Source organism: Haliotis rubra, unplaced genomic scaffold, assembly GCF_003918875.1.
Source record: "Haliotis rubra isolate DU_JTF1 unplaced genomic scaffold, ASM391887v1 Scf334, whole genome shotgun sequence".
NCBI classification, from domain to species: Eukaryota; Metazoa; Mollusca; class Gastropoda; order Lepetellida; family Haliotidae; genus Haliotis; species Haliotis rubra.
In genome coordinates, this window is record NW_025767007.1 from 603,567 (window position 1) to 624,126 (window position 20,560).

Here is a 20,560-nt window from a genome sequence, read left to right on the forward strand (position 1 = left end):
ATGTCTACAAACATTACATATAAAACAGTACAAAATAATTATTATTTTATTACTTTTCACTTGATAAATCTGAATTAAATACTGACAAAATGGATCCTTTAACTTTTGACTCACCAGTGACACATGGCTCACACTGACTAGGATCAGACAATCCTGTGACATTTGTGTATGTCCCATTGGGACACAAGGTCGGTACCACACTTCCATTGGGACAGTAAGAGAAGACCTCACAGGGCTCAGGAATGCTGGTGTTGAGCATACAGAACGTCCCCGCTGGACACGGCTCACAGCTGGAGGCTCCTTCTTGAGGCTGGTAGGTACCTGGAGTCAAGAGTGAGTGAGTGAGTGAGTTTGGCAGGGTTTAGAACAGTTGTGAACAGTAATTAATTTCAGAGCATTTCAGGTTCATGTGAAGGAAAGCTCAATTCAATCCTCTTGAAAGACACGCTCAGACGGAAATGATAAATGAAAATAACAAATAATTTTAAAATAAATAAACAAACAAAAAAACCCAGATAAATAAATATAATAAATATTAAAACAAATAATTATTTGTAAGTGTACAAGGCATGCTGTGACATTGTCTAGAGTGTCTGAGTGGGAGATACGTACCAGGGGGGCATCCAATGGGAACTCCAGTCCTCTCAGGACAGTAGTATCCAGCTGGACACTTGAAGGCCGACGGAGCGGATGAGTTGATGCGGGCGTAGTCAGGGCAGTAGTAGGTCTCCTCACAGACCCCTGATGGGCCCAGTCCTGCCTCTATATCACAGAAGTAGCCCGGTGGGCAAGGCCAACAGTCACTGTCACCTGCTGCTCCGGTTTGATTCCTGGCAGTGCCTTGAGGACACGCTTGTTCCTTCACAGTCCCTGGCAACAGCGAATGATCAAGGAACTAGTGAGTGAGTTGGGTTTTATGCCGCTTTTACCAATATTTAATCAATATCATGGCAGGGGACACCAGAAATGGGCTTCACACAATGTACCCATGTGGGGAATCGAACCCGGGCCTTTGGTGTGACAAGCCAAAGCTTTAACCACTATGCTAACCCACCACCCCATCAAGGAACTAGACTTCAGTCACTTTTGGAAATATAGTAATAAATTAATGATAAGGGAAAGAACTGGTTTCACAAATTGTACCAAAGTGAGTAAACACATTCAGGCCTAGGACATAATGAGTGCTCCTGTTTATCCCAAATCTACTCTAGCCTAACAACAGACATGAGTTTCTATTATTCCTCTCACATATTAGCATAATGATGACTGAATGACTGAAAAACAAACTTGCTATCCAATGGATTTAGAAAGTCAGATATTTTCATGATGATATGCCTAATTGCTCACAATTTATAGATTAGCATTAAGTTTGTCTAATTGTAATGCCAAGGAAACAAAACAGCACCACTAGGTCTGTAATCTGACTTAAACAAATAACAAGACATGGTGTTGAAAAACAGATTTGCCTAAGCAAACGTTTATTTTTTTCTTTCAAATAAAGTTCAGGTTTGGTGGATATGAAAAAAAACCTGTCTATTATCCAGGATTATATTGTGGTTTAGTAATGTATTTTCACATTTAACTAGTAACTGTTTTGGTTTTTATGAAGTTACAAGTTTTCAAGTCACTGTGTCTCACCTTCTTCACAGTAATATCCAGGCGGACAGGGTCCATTAACACCATCGTCAGGGGCGGGATGTGCTGCACCAGCCACACAGAGGTATCCACCCATGCAGGGACCACTTGAACTACTCAAACCGGTGTCATTACAGAACTGGCCACTGGGACAGGGCTGGCACTGATCCACTGAGCTAAGGTCATCGTGTGAGTTGAAGGTACCTATTGGGCATGGTGTGCCTTCGTTGGCAGTACCGTTGGGGCAGTAGTAACCAGGTGTACATGGAACAGAGGAGTTCATGCCCAGTTGAGGGCAGGACTGGCCTGCAGGACAGGGCAAGCACTCACCTGGAGGAATCAGATCAAACGTTTCAGATGGACATTGTTTCAGTCGTCTAGCATGTCATGTAGCTGTTAGATGATTGAATTTCACCTTTAGGCCAGACCAATTTAATTTCTTGTTTTATGGATATTTGTCCCCAGAAAACCTAAAGGCAGGAGGGAATTTTTTTTTTTTAAATCACCAGTCAAAGTAATATTTCTTTTTAAGTATTTCACTTTTGGCATTTTATGAAATGTATATGGGGCAATAAACAATCTAAAAAGAAATTTCTTGTAAGTTTACATTTTTGGCCAATAAAAACATTTTAAACAATTTTGAGCGGGGAAAATTATTATTATTATTTTTTTCATATTCTTGAAAAAATATGACCAGTGGATCAGTAAAACAAGAAATAAAATTGGTCTGGCCTTATACAACAGAAAAATATGTTTTGATGTTATTATGAAGAAACCAGCAAAGATCCGGGATGAAAGTGGTCTTCAGCAACCCATGCTTTTCGTAACAGGCGACATGTGGGTGGTCAGGCTTGCAGACTTGGTTGACACATGACATCAGAGCACCTAAGATCAGAGCAGTTTACTGCCTTGTCTTACAGACTTACATGGGGATCAATGCTTCAACTATCAGGGCATTAGACCTTTCAGTCAGAAAATAGAACAATTCAAGAGGTGATATGTCACGTACCCAAGCCTTCTGTTGGTGCATAGGTGCCCTTATCACACAGTGACTCCTTGACGGCCCCAGAGGGGCAGTAGTGTCCTATAGGGCAGATATATCCCCGGGAGCCATTTATCGGGTTGGCGATGTCAGATCCCACCAGACAGATGAAACCAGCATCACATGGATCACTGTGACCTGAAAAAATAATTTGAGGATTAAATCTTCGACTCTTGTGAGATGCAAGAAAGAGACACCCAACGAGCATATGACTGCTTTCCTCTTTGATAATTTCTTTTATCGGCATGTCAGAATTATTATTTCATACTAGTCCTTATATGGATGACCTAATGAGGCTTCCTGCTACAGGAAGTTCCCAGCATGTAATTATGTTAATCAGTTTTCTTTGTTCCCTGTTAACAGTTACACCATATTTTGGAGTATCTTTTCACTGCATCTTTTTCACAATGCTTGATTTAAAACTAGTAACCACTGATGTACAATGAACAGTATACACATACCCAAAACAAGTCTGAATTTCTATTAGATTTTGTTCTTATAGCTGTTTGTCTCTTGCTATATTTGAACTAAGCAATATTCCAGCCATATTGTATATTTTTGTAAATATAACTGAAATAGAGTCTGGATTAAATGAACCAATGGCTGATATAATCAGTTATGTCCCTTGCCATTCCATCATGAAGATATGTAACTGAACAAGTCAATGAATCAGACCATCAGCCTTATGCGATAAAGCATGTTTTAGTATGGATGTATTTGAACACAGAATCCCTACAAAGTACAAAACTGTTTTATTTTGGAGAAGAAACATTCTCACCTGCCGCTGAGCTGTCAGGTGTACAGTACTGGCCCGGTTTACACAGTTCACAGTCGGTGTAGTTGGTGTTGCCGGTGCTGGTGGCAATAGTTCCTGCAGGGCAGGGGATGGGCTTGTAGCTCCCTTCTGGGCAGTAGTTTCCAATAGGACAGACAGTGGCAGCAGGGTTTGGCTCAACTGTCCCACTCTCGCAGTAGTAGCTAGGGGATATTGCAATCACAACTAGTTGATGTCCAGAGTTCACATGCACACTGACATTATATACAGGGTATGTGTAGTGCATTTGCTATAAGTAGTTGTAACACCAACCCTATGTATATCATATCAGGATTACTCCATTTCTGATTACTTCATCTACATGTCATCTGCACAAGGATGATGACGTCATGAAAGTATGAGTTAGTCATCTAAACATGAAGGTTGTCTCCAATTTACTTGTTGTGTCTTAGTGTAAGGAACACCCCTACACTGAGTACATTACAGTATGATATATGGTAGATGGGATGGAATTTAATGCACCTTACAGCAATATCACGGCTTTGCAGATTGTACCCATGTATTGAATAGAACAAACATCTTCAACTAGTGATTGAATGCGCCCACACCAACCCTCCTATCACATTCTCCATTGTAGCACAGACTCTGGTTCAGGCAGTCCTGGGGGCGGTGGGGGAGCCTAGTGGTTAAAGCGTTGGCTCGTCACGCCGAAGACCCGGGTTCGAATCCCCACATGGGTACAATGTGTGAAGCCCATTTCTGGTGTTCCCCCGCCGTGATGTAGCTTGAATATTGCTAAAAGCGGCGTAAAACCAAACTCAGTCAGTCAGTCAGTCAGGCAGTCCTTAGAGATATTGGTTCTGAATCTCAGGGGTGGAAATAACCCATTGCCCGACGTCCGAGTCTAGTGTTTTTTTCTGTCGGGCAAGCAAATTTGTATATCACACTGTAACGGTGTCCAGTTGACTTTCCAATGTTAATTATGTTGTTTACTTATAAAATCAACAAGAAAACGGCCGGTATAGTGAAAAAATTATCAGGGCAAGGGATTTTACATGTGCCACTGTACCGGAGTACACTAGCAATTTTAAAGTTATTTCCACCCCTGAATCTGCTTAGTAATCTTTCAGTGTGACACTGTCCTTTGGGGTCAAGAATACTGTTGCTCTAAGTACAAGATCTGGACAGGTACATCACTCTCAGTAAACCTGATTCAGACAGACCCATGCTCCTGAACAAACAGCATATAAACCTAAATATATTCTCTCACCATGTATGGTTCAGCCTCCCTGGTTCTTGCAGAACGGTGAGCTTACACCAGGATCAGAACCTCTGATAACTCAAAAGCAAAGTACTGACTGACTGACTGAGTTTGGTTTTACGCCGCTTTTAGCAATATTCCAGCAACATCACGGTGGGGGACACCAGAAATGGGCTTCACACAATGTACCCATGTGGGGATTCGAACCCGGGTCTTTGGCATGACGAGCCAATGCTTTAACCACTAGGCTACCCAACCGCCCCCAAAGCAAAGTAAAGCATAACCCAAGAAGCAAGAAGATGCACTCACCCAGCATAGCACAGACCCTCCGGTTCAGGCAGACCAGTGCTCTTGCAGTAGAATCCTGGTGAGCAGTCCTGACACTGGCTGGCGTTTACCCTGTGAGTCTTGTTGTTGAATGTTCCACTGGGACAGGGGTACTGGTTGGATCGCTTGGTCTCAGGGGGACAGTAATACCCTGCTGGACACTCATGGTCAGTCAGGTTGCCCACTGGCGCCAGGTTGTTGTCACAGAAGTAACCTGTGTACATACAATTCCTTATAAATCATCTCTACATCGACAGTCATATACTGTATAACTTATCTTTAAGTGTGTATAATTTGTTTCTTAACCCTTTCCATTATAGATGTGTTCATCAACTGTTCCTGAATTACAGTCTGGAAATATGAGTGGTTTGGTTGTTGTTTAACACCACACTCAGCAATATGCTAGCTATATGCCAGGGTCTATAAGTATTTGAGTATGGACTAGACAATCCAGTGATCAACAGCATGAACATCGAGCATCAACCCATGAACACATGGGTCTGTAGGGAGAGAGAAGTAACCCTCTGAGTTGTCATTCATAAAGGAGTAATCTTTTATTTAGTTCTTGCTAAAAGTCATTAATGAGCCCCAGTCAATTCTTTCTGTATACTTCATTGTCAGTAATCCATTGTACTGTATTTCTAATATGATCAGATTCCCTTGGTGCAATGGAACAACACTAAAATATCCTTCAATCAATTTTCTCACACTGCTGAAATGGATTTGTAAAGAGATAAGAGACAAGAGACTGGGATGGTGAAAATTGCTGAGAGCAGTGTTAACAACAAACAAAAACAAATATGGGAACACACTGGTATGAAGAAGTAATACTGTGCTCAATCAAGGAATCAAGACTCCACGATTCTAACCTTGAGGGCAGGGGTTGCAGTGGTCTTTCCCCTTCTCGTCCTGGTAGAAGCCGGATCACAGCGTGTGGGGGTGGCGGTCTTCTGCAGACAGTAGTGACCCTCAGGACAGAGATACTCATATGGCCTGGGGATGGTCTGAGCCCCGGGACAGTAGAACCCTGGGGAGGAGCACATGCATGCGTCAGCAGAATGATCAGGTATATTTGTGTCCTACACAGCTGGTTTGAGGAGTTAAATACCTGTTAATAGGTCACTGTGTGGTAAATTGTGCAACATGCTCAAACATCAGTGAGGTGAACATGGTGAAACCGGGTTCAAGCATTGCACTTAAACCATGCCACAGTTATAAAACGAGTATCCTACTAAAAAAACACAGAATACAAAGGCTATGGGACAGGCAAGATAGCATCGTTAACATCTTCGACCTAACTGAACCACTGACCTGCAATTCTCATGACACTCTGTCAAACAAACCACAGCAGCAATCATTACATGTATGGATATCGAAAATGTCTTGCCATATGAATTAGGAGTGAGTGAGTTTGGTTTTACGCCGCTTTTAGCAATATTCCAGCAATATCATGGCGGGGGACACCAGAAATGGGCTTCACACATTGTACCCATGTTGGGAATCAAACCTGAGTCCTTGGTAGTCTAGTTTAACCACTATATATATAACCAGATATTATGTGAATCACAAAAGTCTCAAAAAGGGATAAGTGTCTTAAACCCTAACACAGATACCAGATTCCAATGTCAATCTGCTGCAGAATCAACAATATGTACATATTTTCTTATGTTCATCTAAATCAAAATATAATCATAAAACCGCACGGCTTCTTTTCTGTCAGCAACTTAAGTCAGAGAAGTGACAAGGTGGGTTATCTCCCCTATGCAGAACTCAAATCAAGGCAAAAACCAAGCCATGCAATAAACCTGAGCACTGATCATTATATATGATCATATTTAAAGCTCAATTCAATTGAAAACAATCTAATTTTTAATATTTTACACTTGCATAATACCTATCTTCATGATGATTGAGTTATCTCCCCCTACCTGCATCACACTCCCCAGTGACGGCGCTGAGTCCTGTGCCATTACAGAAGTAGCCTCCATCACATGCCTCACATTCTCCTTCCGATCGCAATCTCTCCACTGGGCCATATGTTCCGTTACGACACGCCACAGGTTCTGGGGATCCGATTGGGCAGTAGTGACCGACTGGGCATGTTTCCTGTGAGAACTCTGTTGAGCCAAGAGGGCAGTAGTAGCCTTCATTACAGTCCCCTGTGGGGTCAGCCAGACCGGCAGTCTTGCAGTATTTGCCAGGAGTACATTGTGTCATTTCGTACGACCCAACGGGGCAGAAGTATCCTGGCTGACAACGACCACCGTTTGATGATGGCTGGAAGATCAGAGGAGGACAGATGAAATACATTCTCTGTCTATTCTAACCTTTCAAAAGAAAAGATGCTAGTGTTTGGTTTATCATATATTGAGCAGAAGTGATTTTACGTCTTTCAGATCACTTGGTACATCCTCAGTAATGATTCAGTGGCCATTCCAAACTGACATCTCAGTCTTTATTATCACTAAGCACAGAAGTGCTATAACTCTTGAATGCAATCTGAATGGAGTAAGTGAGTACTTATTGCTCATAACCGTATCAGCAATTTTAAAGCTATTTTCGTGGCAATAATCTGAATGGAATATTTTTCTGATCATGTAATCTGAATCAAGCTCTGAATACAGTTATTGTAGTGAGTGAGTCCAGTATATCTGTCCTAACAAATGGAGATTGAGTAAATAATGGCGATTGAATAAACAAGGGTAACAGGGATATTAAGATTCAACTTCACACTCCTAGCCACCAATGTTGGGAATCAAACCTGTGTTTTTCATGTACCAGGCCAGGGCTTCCAGTAGAGCTCATTTCACACTTGGGATATGTCAGTATATGTGTTGTTTGAATGGGTGTTACTTACGACTGACTGAGTTTGGTTTTACACTGCTTTTAGCAATATTCCAGCAACATCACGGCGGGCAAACCAGAAATGGGCTTCACACATTGTACCCATGTGGGGATTCGAACCCGGGTCTTCGGCATGACGAGCCAACGCTTTAACCACTAGGCTACCCCACCGCCCGACATGTGTTACTTACGGGTTTGTGATTCAGAAAAGCTTAAAATCAATATAATTCTAGATTTGACCTACCTGTGCCTCAAAGGAGCCATTTATACAGTACCATCCTCCATTACAGTCATTGGTAGGATAGGCGTTGCCGTCTCCAGCACAGTACTTGCCCGGAGTGCAGGGAACACATGACGCAATGGTCTGCTGTGTGGTGAGGTTGTTCATTGAGCCGGGGGGACATGGGTACTGCTTCGGGTCAGTCGTGTTCCTCTCACAGTAGTATCCAGATGGACAGACAAACGGCAGGTAGTCTGTAGTGTTAGCCAAGCAGTAGTACCCTGCAGGACAGATCTTACAGTCCATCTGATTGGTCTAAATCATTGTAGGATCCTGGTGGGCAGCCAATGGGATACTCTGTACCTAATGGGCAGTAGTGTCCTGTTGGACAGATGTGTCCGATGATTGGATGGACAGTTGCAGTAGGACACTGGTTCTCATCGAGCATGACAGGGTCAGCCTTGTCCACACCGGACACGCAGTAGTAGCCAGGGTCACACTGCCCAGAGGGAGTAGTCAGGTTGGAACCTGTAAGACGAGGAAATAACAGTCAGTCATTAACACTGGTATTTTCCTTATCCTGAATCATACTTATCTCCCCTTTCTCTCAAGGTACAGTGGAAACCTCTGTCCAATGTTCCTAATAATTGCCAAAAATAGCTCACCCCAAATGGGCCTCTCCACAGGTATGCGCACCAGCAACCCATGTGACAAGTGGAAGCTCATTCCCCTCTCCATTTTCACCCTACAGGACCCCAGACAAGCCAAATTTTGAGGAAGAAAAAAACAAAAACAATCTGGAATGGGGTTGGCTTCTGTAAAGGTTACATAAATTTTTTCGTATTGCTTCGTCTGAACAGTGAGTTTGGTTTTACGCCCCTTTTAGCAATATTCCAGCAATATCATGGTGGGGGACACCAGAAATGGGCTTCACACATTGTACCCATGTGGGGAATTGAAGCTGGGCCTTCGGAGTGTTGAGTGAACGCTTTAACAACTAGGCTACCTTACCACCTCTTGTCTGAACAGATTTTATGGGTCAAGTCAGGACCTTGGCTTATCTATGAGATCGGCTTATCTACAGTCATATACGGTATACATCTGTTCATTGATCTGATGTGTAAGCATGCAGTGATGCAGTTCTTGTATGTCAGCACTTTGCTGAATCACATGACTATAGGAGGGTGCTCATGCTCATAGAAATATAATCTCAGAAAAACAGGATTCAAACCCATGATTTCATGACCCCGCTGTCCTAATGGCTGCAATTAAGCACAGACAATTCACCTGCTTTGGATAACTAGACTAGCCATGCTCCCGATCTGTCAGTAAAGAGAGACATGAAGTGACGACAAACTGAACTTAATCATAATGGTAAGATGTCATGCAAATAACATAAGAGACACTCCAAGTTATTTTGTAGGCGATGGAATCAGACCGTGGATTATTCTCTATTTGATAAAAGAACAGTGAAGTAACCTGTGGCAGTGTATGAAATAAGCCCAAACCCCAGTCTGACATCTGGGCTGGTAACTTCAAAAACTTACCAGCCCAGAAGAGATTTAACCAGTCCTTCTTAAATCCTAAAAAGGCAGTGCCAGTGGACACGTTATTTGAATATTTTTTCAACGGGTTGGATAGCTGTAAAATTAGACCATCCGGCAGAAATCTAGCCCGTCTCGGGCTGTCGGACGGGCCTTATTTCATACACTACCTGTGTGTGAAAGTGAGTACTTTCCTTATTTCTTAGGACGTATGTGGGCAAGAATAAGAAAATAGCAAGAACAGTTCTAAACGACTTTAAGCAATATTCCAGCAATATAACACCAGGGGAACATGAAAACTAACGTGGAGAATAAAACACGAGTCCTCCCACGGAAAGCTTATTATTCACAAGGCTCTCAAATCAATGTTAACACTGCAGACTGAGGTCCTACCTTGACAGTACTGGCCACCGGTACATGGGGTACACTCGTCATCCTTCTTCAGTCCAGTCATGCTGCTGTAAGTGCCAGCTGGACAGGACTGCCAGTCGTGGCCTGTCCCGTTCGGACAGAAGAACCCCTCGGGGCAGGGGTGTTTGGAGGAGGCAGAATCTCCTGCCACAGTCAGCTCCGGGATGCAGTAATACCCTGGGCAAAACAACTTCAGTGTCAGATATATGAAATGTCACATTCCAGTTCCAATAATACAGTTGTAATGACAGAAGGCATTCCATTTTACCTCCTTTTGAAAGCAACTGTAAGTGAGTGAGTGAGTTGGGTTTTACGCCGCTTTTAGCAATATTCCAGCAATATCGCGGCGAGAGGACACCATAACAAAGCAACTGTAACCATTAATGGTGAACAAGACACTGATGCAAGCAAGGGTTGCTGTAGATCAATTCTAATATGGATAGTCACCGAAAAACAAATGAAAGAGAACACTTGCAATGTACACAGTTTGAATGGTTTGTAAGTAACATACAGAGTAGGATTACACTGACTGACTGACTTTTAGTTTTACTCCGCTTTTAGCAATATTCCAGCAACATCACGGCGGGCGGGGGACACCAGAAATGGGCTTCACACATTGTGCCCATGTGGGGATTCGAACCCGGGTCTTTGGCGTGACGAGCCAACGCTTTAACCATTAGGCTACCCCACCGCCCCAGGATTACATAACATCATGACAGACTTAACAAATGTCTTGCAGGTTCATACAACAATGGCGTGAAGACTGATATAGGGCATGCTGGATATTGAAAAGCTATGATTGTAAAAGTATTGACTATAAAGGACACTCTCCACATAAGGAGAATTTCGTACATTGTATCGTCCAATATGTTGCTGTTGACAAAATGAATAAGTCTTAGTGAACAAAAATCATCGAAAGAACAATGCCCACCTTCTGGACATGGTTGACACTGGGAAGCACCATCATAATCCACAAAGAATCCTGCGGGACAGTCTTGCGGAGCAGCACTGCCAAGAGGGCACTGCTTGGCTGCAGGACAGATGATCTGTGTCTCCACACTTGACCCAACAGGGCAGTAGTAGCCTGTACAAAAGAATGTGTTGTTTTGCAGAAGTTTGTGCTGAATTACATCGTGCACTGTAAATTATTAAGTGTGAGTGAGTGTGTTAAGTATTATGCTGCTTTTAGCATGATTCCAGCAATATCATGGCAAGGGACACCAGAAATGGGCTTCACATATAGTACAAATGTGGGGAATCAAACCCAAATTCTAGTAATTTGGTGATTGAGTTCCATCTGGGATTTGAACTCCACCAATCACAAGCAGAGATCTAACCCACTCAGCTACTTCCACAATAATTGAAGTCAGTCAACTGGACCACATACTTTTGGGATCCTTCTGACTTGTGTAAATAGGCACAGCTCAAATGTCCGAAAGCTATGAAAACACAATGCCTTTTCTTGTTGCCAAGATTTTACCTACAATTTCCTTTTGTCATTAATTTCTTATATTAGGCTATATATTACTTTATTCACTGGTGTGATACTGACCTTCCTTGCACGGACCGCTGAGCGCCGTCAGCCCAAAGCCGTTACAGTAGTACCCAGGGAGGCAGTCGGTACATTCACTCTCATACGCCAGGCCAGTCTGATTGGAGTAGGTCCCATTGGGGCACTGTGCCGGGTAGTGGGTACCAAGTGCACAATAGTGGCCCTCGATACACACAAGTTCAGTGGCCACCTCAGACCCCGTTGGGCAGTAGTATTTCTCACTGCACAGCCCGCTTGGAGCAGACAATCCTGAAATCAAAGTATCTAGAGTAACAAGAAGAACTATTTCAAGGATAAATCATATGACATCTAATGACTTCTAGCATTAAGCTACCATATATTACCGTAGATAAGTCGAATTTTGAGGACCAAAAAAAGCAGTCTGTAGAAGGGGGTCAGGTTATGTATGAGTTACACTTTCGTCAAACTTTTTTTCAGGGGTAAGAAATGACATCTTATCGCTTCGCATGAACAAACAAACAATAGAAGATGACTTTGTCAGTAAAGACATCAAATTTGCAATGAAACATCACTAGACAAGATAATTTAACTTGTCACTGCAAATTTGTTTTTGCTAATTTGTATATTATGTTCCATATATCACTGTCTACAGTGTGAGCTTTCAGGACTTATAATGAGAAGGTATGACAGTGGGCTGGTTAGAAGATCTCTTATCTTTTTCTGTCTGGTCAGGGTTAAAATGGCAATGTCAACCAGCTTTTGAAAGCAAGCCCCAATAGAATACCATAACAAGCAATTTTTATTGGTCTGTTCTGGGGATGAAGGACAAAAGCAAAGAGTGCAATCTCTACTATTTGCCATTACTGCATTTATTCTAATAAACACTCCTCCATCCCATGTGTACCTCCAGCGGGATGCACTCCAACTGTGTCCTACCACACCTTTCATGTCACCAGTGCCAGCCCCCATCATGTGTTTTATTTCCTTCTTACATTCCTTCCTGATCCCTACCCATCCTCTCACAGTCAAAATAACAGAATGAACTCAACTGTTGTTCCACCACATCTTTTGTGTCGCCCTGTGTCAGCCCTTCTATCATGCATTTTGTCCCTTCTTACACATCATGGGCACTATGTACTGATAATCTGGACTCTGCATCTGTCCTAGTAATGATAAAGTTAAGAAGAGTTATATTATGCTTCGGTGACTGCCTGCCAGTTTGTGTTGTTTCCCTACAGTACCTGTCTGGTTGCAGAACGATCCTCCAGTACAGTTGACACACTGGTCCTCCCTGTAGATGTTAATGCTGGGGTTATAGGTCCTCTGAGGACATGGCAGGGGGTCAGCAGTCCCTTGAGGACAGAAGTAGCCAGTTGGGCAGATGTCTGCCTGGACTCCTGTTGAATGACAACATGGTAAGATGAAGGCACAAGAGTTTAAATTGTCATAATTCTGTTTGAGACCATGGTAAGATGATCAATGTCGTTGTAATAATAGTCAGACTTGTTTCTACCCAGTCCCTAACACTCTAGAGATGTAACAATGTTCACACAATTCTAAAACAGATGTCTGCAGTATACCTTGACTAGGTGTTGTTGACTTTGAACCTTCTCGGCAGAAGTACCCTTCATCACAAGGCCTGATGGGATAGGTGAGGCCTTCCATGTCACATGCCATTCCGCCGACACACACTGAGCATTCACTTGCACTGGTGAGGCCTGAAATACCACGAAAAAGATTTCAGCCATGTTCTTACAAGAACCTCCAGCAAAGCTATAAGCCATGATGCCACAGTAACACATTACCCTTCAGAAATATTCTGGCATAAATCTTCAACGAAATAGTGACTGTAACCTTTCAGAAAATCTCTCACCAAACCCTACAGCTAAGCTCTAGTCACAAGCCTTAAGCACAGTTCTAACATAACCTTTCAGCAATGTTTCAAGATAAATTGTCAGTAAAGCAGTAATTAAACCCTCCAGCAAAGCTCTACTTAAAACCTTCAGCAAAGCTCTACCTAACCCTTCAGCAAAGCTCTACCTAAACCCTTCAGCAAAGCTCTACCTCAACCCTTCAGCAAAGCTCTACTTAAACCCATCAGCAAAGCTCTACTTAAACCCATCAGCAAAGCTCTACTTAAACCCTACAGCAAAGCTCTAACTAAACCCTTCAGCAAATGTGTAAGCTATGCTTTAACACTTCAATTTGGGCTAAAGGTAACCTTTAAGCTCTAACAAAAGGTTTCATAAATTTTTAACACTAAAATCCTTCAGTTATGCTACACCTTAAGCCTAACCCCAAAATTGGACTGATACTTTACACTTGAACAATGGAACTTTCTGCTGAGTCAGCATAATGGTAAGTAAATTCACCTGTAATCAGTGACATTACCTGTCCTGTTGTTGTATGTTCCCAGTGGACAAGGGTACTGGTCGGCATACTGTGTTCCATTAGGGCAGTAGTATCCCTCTGGGCAGATGGTTCCATCGTAGCTGACCACAGGGCCGGCAGTGGCGTTACAGTAGAAGCCGGCAGGGCATACATTGCAGTCAGTCTGCTGGGGCAGATCCTACAGGAACACAGTGGGTACAGTGATGAGCATTGCAGGTAAAACAATGGTTGTAACAGGTAAACAGTGGTCAAAACAGGTAGAGAAGTAGTCCATAGAACAATGCCATGAGAGGAAGAAAGGTAGAAAAATGGTTGTAACAGGTAGAACAGTGGACAAAGCAAGTAGAGAAGTAGTCCATAGAACAATGCCATGAGAGGAAGAAAGGTAGAAAAATGGTTGTAACAGGTAGAACAGTGGACAAAGCAAGTAGAGAAGTAGTCCATAGAACAATGCCATGAGAGGAAGAAAGGTAGAAAAATGGTTATAACAGGTAGAACAGTGGACAAAACAAGTAGCACAGTGGTCAAAGCAGGTAAAGAAGTGATCTGAACACAAAGTGCCCATAAGAGGATGAAAGGTAGAACAATGGTTGTAACAGGTAGGAAGGTGGACAAGACAGGTAGAGAAGTGTTCCAAAGAACAATGGTCAAAAAAAGATGACAAACAATAATAGTGAAAGGTAGAACAGTGGATGAAACTGGAGGAACAGTGGTCAATACATGTAGAAAGGGGAGACAATAAGTCCGTAGTGTACCTGGTATGATCCGGCAGGGCAGGCAACAGGTGCTTCTTTGCCGCCCACACAGTAGTATCCAGGTTGGCAGGAGTTGTTGCCGGGTGTCGCCACAATGGCCCCTGCTGGGCAGTAGAAGCCAGGGGCACAGTCCCCATTTGGTGATTCTAATCCTTCTTGTTCACAGTACTTGCCTGCAGAGAAAAGGGGAGAGACATAATGGACCGCTGACATGCTTCAGAAACTCAGCTGAATACCCAAACATGTTACAGTTGAGTAGACATCTGTATGTCAACAGTGATTTGGGGACTTATCATTTTTTGGGGTCAAATTCCTGCTGAATGCACCATCAAATCTGTGGAATAGTTGCAGGCAATGTTTCCAAAGACACCAATATTCAATGACAACCTTACCTGGGGTGCAGATCTTGCAGGCAGAGGGGTCACTGTTCCGTGTGCTGTCCAGGTAGTACCCTATTGGACAGGGGACAGGTTTGGGACTTCCTACTGGACAGTAGTGCCCCATGGGGCAGATGTCCCCAGTCACTCCATCGGTGGGGCGGTAGAATTCAGCTGCCAGGATACAGTAGTACCCTGGAGATGTAGAACATAGTAGACAATATTAGACATTGTCAACCAAGTCAACAATATGTTCACTATTTTGTTTTGGTGATTAGTTGTCATTCTGGAAGAACTGCAGAACTGTGTTTAATGTGCAGATATTTACAACATGTACACAAGATTGAATACTACTTACCTATAACAGTAAAACCTCAAGGTAATCATGATGAAAGTAGAGGTAAATATCAGGATTAAGAAATTGCCCATCATAAGTATACACTTTCAAAAATAATTCTGCCTTCCTAAGTACCAGTACTTTGTAATAATTTGTCCTATTCTCAGCTTTGAACAGTTTGATGCTTTACATAGAAACTTCATCAGATCCTGGCACAACAAAGGGACATAACTCATTTCCATAATGAATAGATACTATTGTTGATGGTCAAATATCTGGCCAAGATCATAGACAAACCAAAATATATCTTAGAAACACAACATATTTAGTTAAATTATTCACTAGAGGGCAATCAACAAGTGCCAAGTGCCAAATGCTGCCATGTGACCAGTCACGAAGCATTCCCCACCTTGTGTGCAGTTTCCTGTGGGTGCTTCCAGTCTCTCCTGTTGACAGTACTTGCCGCCATCACAGAGGGTATAGTTGACACTGCCCTCAGGGCAATACTGGCCTCTGCGACACTTCCCTCCCTGAGCTGAGTCTGTCGGATTTGTCTGGACAGCGCCACCTAGGCAGAACCATCCGACACTGGAACAAAAAGGATGGAGAATGAAGGGAAGCAGAATGTAAAGAGTGGGTGATCGAGTATGACTTGTCACCTTTTTGCAATAATTCAGCATATTATGGTAGGGGGGGCAATGTAATGTCAGAAGTGGACCCTTTAACCACTAGGCAACCCCACATCTCTGGATTGATTCTGAGCTAAATCAACTCAGTTCTTACCCATTCAGATAATCTATAATGTGTTGGGTTATCGTCACTTTGAACCGTACTTCAATTTAATCTTGGGATATTCGTGTAAAGTGGAAAGTGGCAAGATCACTAAGTTATTAACCTCAAAATATGGTGTCAACAACTCAAATAATGGCAAATGTGTTGCTTGAACCCAGAGTCAGCAGGCCACAACACACCTGAGAGCACACTGAATTTTGGCACCTGTGTCACATTACCCAATATTTTAGAACACATTTTCCTGCTTCCTTTATTAGCTGAACAATGCTGACATAACGGGCATTACCTGCACTTGCCAGTAGGGGCAGATAACCCTTCTGTCTGACAGTAGAAACCAGCTGTGCAGGGGAGACAAGCAGAGGCATTGGTGGAAGAGTTATCTGGGTTGAAAGTTCCAACTGGGCACTTGTTTTCATCCTTGCGCATGGTTCCCGCTGGGCAGTAATGACCCATTGGACATGGTTGGTTCTGGTAGTCTGAGGAGTTTGACACGCAGTAGTAACCTGCAACACAATGTAAATATTTGTGAAATAAACTTTCTGACAGAATCCTCATCTCAACATGTCCCCGTCATCTGCAGGACAGGCAGGTGCTCTGTCTCTCCTCATATCGACATGTCCCCCTCAGGACCCTCCCCCTCACCTGCAGGACAGACTTTACAGGTGCTCTTTCTGTCCTCATATCGACATGTCAGCCTCACATCCAATCCCTTCACCTGCAGGACAGACTTTACAGGTGCTCTGTCTCACCTCATATCGACATGTCCCCTTCACACCTGATCCCCTCACCTGCAGGACAGACTTTACAGGTGCTCTGTCTCTCCTCATATCGATGTGTCCCCCTCACACCCCTCCCCCTCACCTGCAGGACAGACTTTACAGGTGCTCTGTCTCTCCTCATATCGACGTGTCCCCTAACACCCCTCCCCTCACCTGCAGGACAGACTTTACAGGTGCTCTGTCTCTCCTCATCCTGGTATGTTCCTGCTGTACAGCCCACAGGCTGTTCGCTTCCCTCAGGACACATGTACCCAATAGGACAGACATCTCCATAACCTGCAGACAAAACAGACTTAGGTATCAAGGATTAAATCATTCTCCTTAGATAAAAATGTCAACCCTTAGCATCAATTTGTTTGCATAACTATTTACAAAAATATCACTCACAAATAATTCTTCAGAAACATAACAGATCAGTATAGGCTGAAAACAAATTTGCCCTCAGTATTTTTAATGGGTAAACACAAGTCAGATTTTGATTAAACCTGGAAGGATCTTATTGTTCAATCTAAAGTTGACATAGAATTCTGCCAAAAAGGCCTGGGTCCTTTTTATAGAGTGAGTGAGTGAGTGAGTTTAGTTTTACGCTGCTTTTAGCAATATTGCAGCAATATCACGGCGGGGGACACCAGAAATGGGCTTCACACATTGTGCCCATGTGGGGAATCGAACCCGGGTCTTCGGCTTGACGAGCGAAAGCCTAACCACTAGACTACCCCAACGCCCCTTTTTTATAGATTTCAAATGGGTATGTACAGTGAGACCTCGGATATCCGGACACATTCGTTTTTACGTAAATCGTCCAGATAATTGAATATCCGGATGTCTGGATTTTTGGTTTTCATACACCTCAAGGAAAATCCAAAACGTTTATGACCATCAAGAGTTTATTGTACATGTATAGACATTCAATAACAGCATCACAACATAACAATCATACCTTTACAATTATGCAGTTTTGAAAAAGTCTTTCATTGAGGACTGCTTACACTGGGTGCCGCTACTTTGCAACACGACGGACAACATTTTGTCCAGGTTTTCACTGTCGCCATTGTTCTCAAAGTAGCTGAGTAGGCCTTCGTAATATTTATTTGCGTCAGCAAACGAGCAGGGTAGTGGGGCTGCCTGATCCTCCGTATCACCGCAACTTTCTTCTTCGGGATCTTCTTTATTGGTGACCATGTCGATGATTGAAGCATCTGTCAGTGCCTCGCCAGTCTCAACCTCGATGTCAATATCAACATACTCCTCGGCAGTGGGCGTGGCTTCTGTGGTGTCTGTTAACCATGTCGTCGTCTGTGTCTTCCTGATCTTTTTTGAAATGTGATAACGTGACTTGAAGCGTGAAAGCCATCCCCGGGAATATGCAAAGTCCACAACATTTAACTTTTCCCCGATTTCTCTTGCCTTTTCTGTCAGCATCTGATCATTTACCGGCACATTTCGACTTGCAACATCGCTGAGCCACAGATAAACAGCTTCTTCGAGTTTCTGGTGTTTGGCATTTCTTGATCGGGTCAGGTCCGAAGAATTGTCTGGTGTGCCGAGCCATTTATCTTTTTGCTTGATTATGTCGCCGATCGTCGACTTTCCAATCACATGTCCAAATACTGGTCCAAAATGTTTGCTTATGTTATCTAAGCTTACTTTGGGATTTTGTTCTTTGTACCTGACATATCTCTTTCTTTTCCTTGGCTGTCACTGCGTAGCGCTTGCGTTTAGTAGGTTGACTAGCCATTTGTGATCAATTGAAAACCAACTGACTTGAATATCGACACACTGCACTTTTATTGCTTTGACTGAATAAACAACTTAACAGTTAGAACTCAATGGTTAACTCAGTGTCAGCTAGGCCTTCTAATCACCACCAATACCTTGATCCGGATTAGCAGACGATGTCTCGTGTCAAAACACACGGGACTCTCGCGCTTCCCTTCACACGGTTAGCGGTGGATCAAAGCTTGGTGCGGATAGGTGAGTCAATTTTGTGTTGATTTAGCCGGTTTGTTTGTAAAATGTACCGTCCGGAAACGGAAACCGAATATCCGTTATAGACAGTCACTTTTATAACGTAAGAGATTGGTTTTTTCTAAAAATTGACCGGAAGGTGAGGTTTCCGGAAATCTGGGGTCCGAGTATCCGAGGTCTCACTGTATAGCTTTATGCTGGTTTAAAAATATTCCTGCAATATCAAGGCATGGCACACCTGAAATGGGCTTCTCACATTGTGAAAAGTAAATGTCTTACCCACTGGGCCATCATGATATCCCTTAGTGATATGGGGTATGTCCTAAAACCAAAGTATGAAGTCATACACTTGACAAATCCAAATGGTTAAGACTTGAATGTCGACATAGCCAGAGACATGACATGGTACCTGTGTGTCCACCAATCAGAGGGCAGGATGCTGGGTATGAACTGTTGGTTGCATCATTGTCAGGGTTTGGTCGGTCGACTCCAGACTGACAGTAGTAGCCTGCAGCACAGAGGCCGGTGACATTGGTGTGCCCCTCTATGGAGCAGTAATGGCCTCCGTCACAGTCCTTGCACTGACTCACCTGGGTGGAAACACGAACACTGATCAGATTACTTCAATACAAACAGTAACTAGGCACTGTAGTTCACCTGAACTTATCTGGAATATTTGCAACATAAAGAGTGATTGAGTAATAGAGCATGGTTTTATGACGCTTTTAACAATATTCTACCAATATCAAGGTGCGGATTACCAGATATGTGCCAATTTAACCTGAACAAGGATAGATGCTATGTAGTTTTAGATGAAACAACCCTTAAAGCAATGACATCAGAAAATGTCAGTTGCCACTGATAATAATTAAAATCATATCACTTTGGATGAAATCTGAACAGAAAGAATAATTGTCTTTCATAATGGAACATCATACACTCCAGTATGAAAGCTTAACACCCATATAAGAAATAATCATTTAAATAAGCAAGTATTCTGGATCCTAGTCACAACAGTGCTCTTGAGAGATGGTTGAAGAAGTGAATTTATTTTTATGCTGATTTTAGCAATATTCCAGCCATATCAGAAATAGGCTTCACACCTTGTACCCATGTGGGGAATTGATCCTGGGCCTTTGCTGTGAACAGTGAATGCTTACCCCACCACCCTCTTGAGAGATAAAGAATCCTTTATAACATCACAGCAGTAATGATAGAAGCGTGTCATTGGGACAGTTGTCAAGCTCCTGGCTGGGGACTCACCATGTACAAGTTGGTCTGGGTGCTGTATGTGCCCATGGGGCAAGGCTTCCAGTCAAGACCTGTCCCAGAGGGGCAGTAGTATCCAGGGGGACAGTCAAAGTGCCCGGATGTTGGCACACCTGCTGTCACATTCTCCGGTAGGCAGAAGAAACTGGTAACACATATTGTCATTACAATAAAAATTGTAACCATTACATTTACAACAAATATCACTTCATAAAATAGTAAAGCAGAACACATTTGAAAAGGTCTTGCCCATATGATGGCTCAATTTCCTAAAGTTCTGATTCTGACATGTTATCCTCAAAGCATGTTTGATTGATGGA

The 20,560-nt window shown here is 43.0% G+C and overlaps 1 protein-coding gene across 1 annotated transcript in view; it reads right to left on the reverse strand.

Moving 5' to 3' along the window:
- Positions 1 to 20,560, reverse strand: part of LOC124284353 — a 166,157-nt gene that overhangs the window by 36,614 nt on the left and 108,983 nt on the right. Inside the window, 24 exon segments of the mRNA XM_046720439.1 lie at positions 115 to 321; positions 613 to 870; positions 1,639 to 1,965; positions 2,645 to 2,815; positions 3,456 to 3,655; positions 5,023 to 5,254; positions 5,910 to 5,966; positions 5,969 to 6,067; positions 6,969 to 7,317; positions 8,129 to 8,419; positions 8,421 to 8,632; positions 10,042 to 10,236; positions 10,991 to 11,143; positions 11,612 to 11,860; positions 12,814 to 12,969; positions 13,153 to 13,290; positions 13,964 to 14,141; positions 14,719 to 14,891; positions 15,111 to 15,290; positions 15,842 to 16,020; positions 16,511 to 16,727; positions 17,157 to 17,279; positions 19,381 to 19,561; positions 20,235 to 20,385. Coding sequence (XP_046576395.1) covers positions 115 to 321; positions 613 to 870; positions 1,639 to 1,965; positions 2,645 to 2,815; positions 3,456 to 3,655; positions 5,023 to 5,254; positions 5,910 to 5,966; positions 5,969 to 6,067; positions 6,969 to 7,317; positions 8,129 to 8,419; positions 8,421 to 8,632; positions 10,042 to 10,236; positions 10,991 to 11,143; positions 11,612 to 11,860; positions 12,814 to 12,969; positions 13,153 to 13,290; positions 13,964 to 14,141; positions 14,719 to 14,891; positions 15,111 to 15,290; positions 15,842 to 16,020; positions 16,511 to 16,727; positions 17,157 to 17,279; positions 19,381 to 19,561; positions 20,235 to 20,385 — 4,676 coding nt within the window.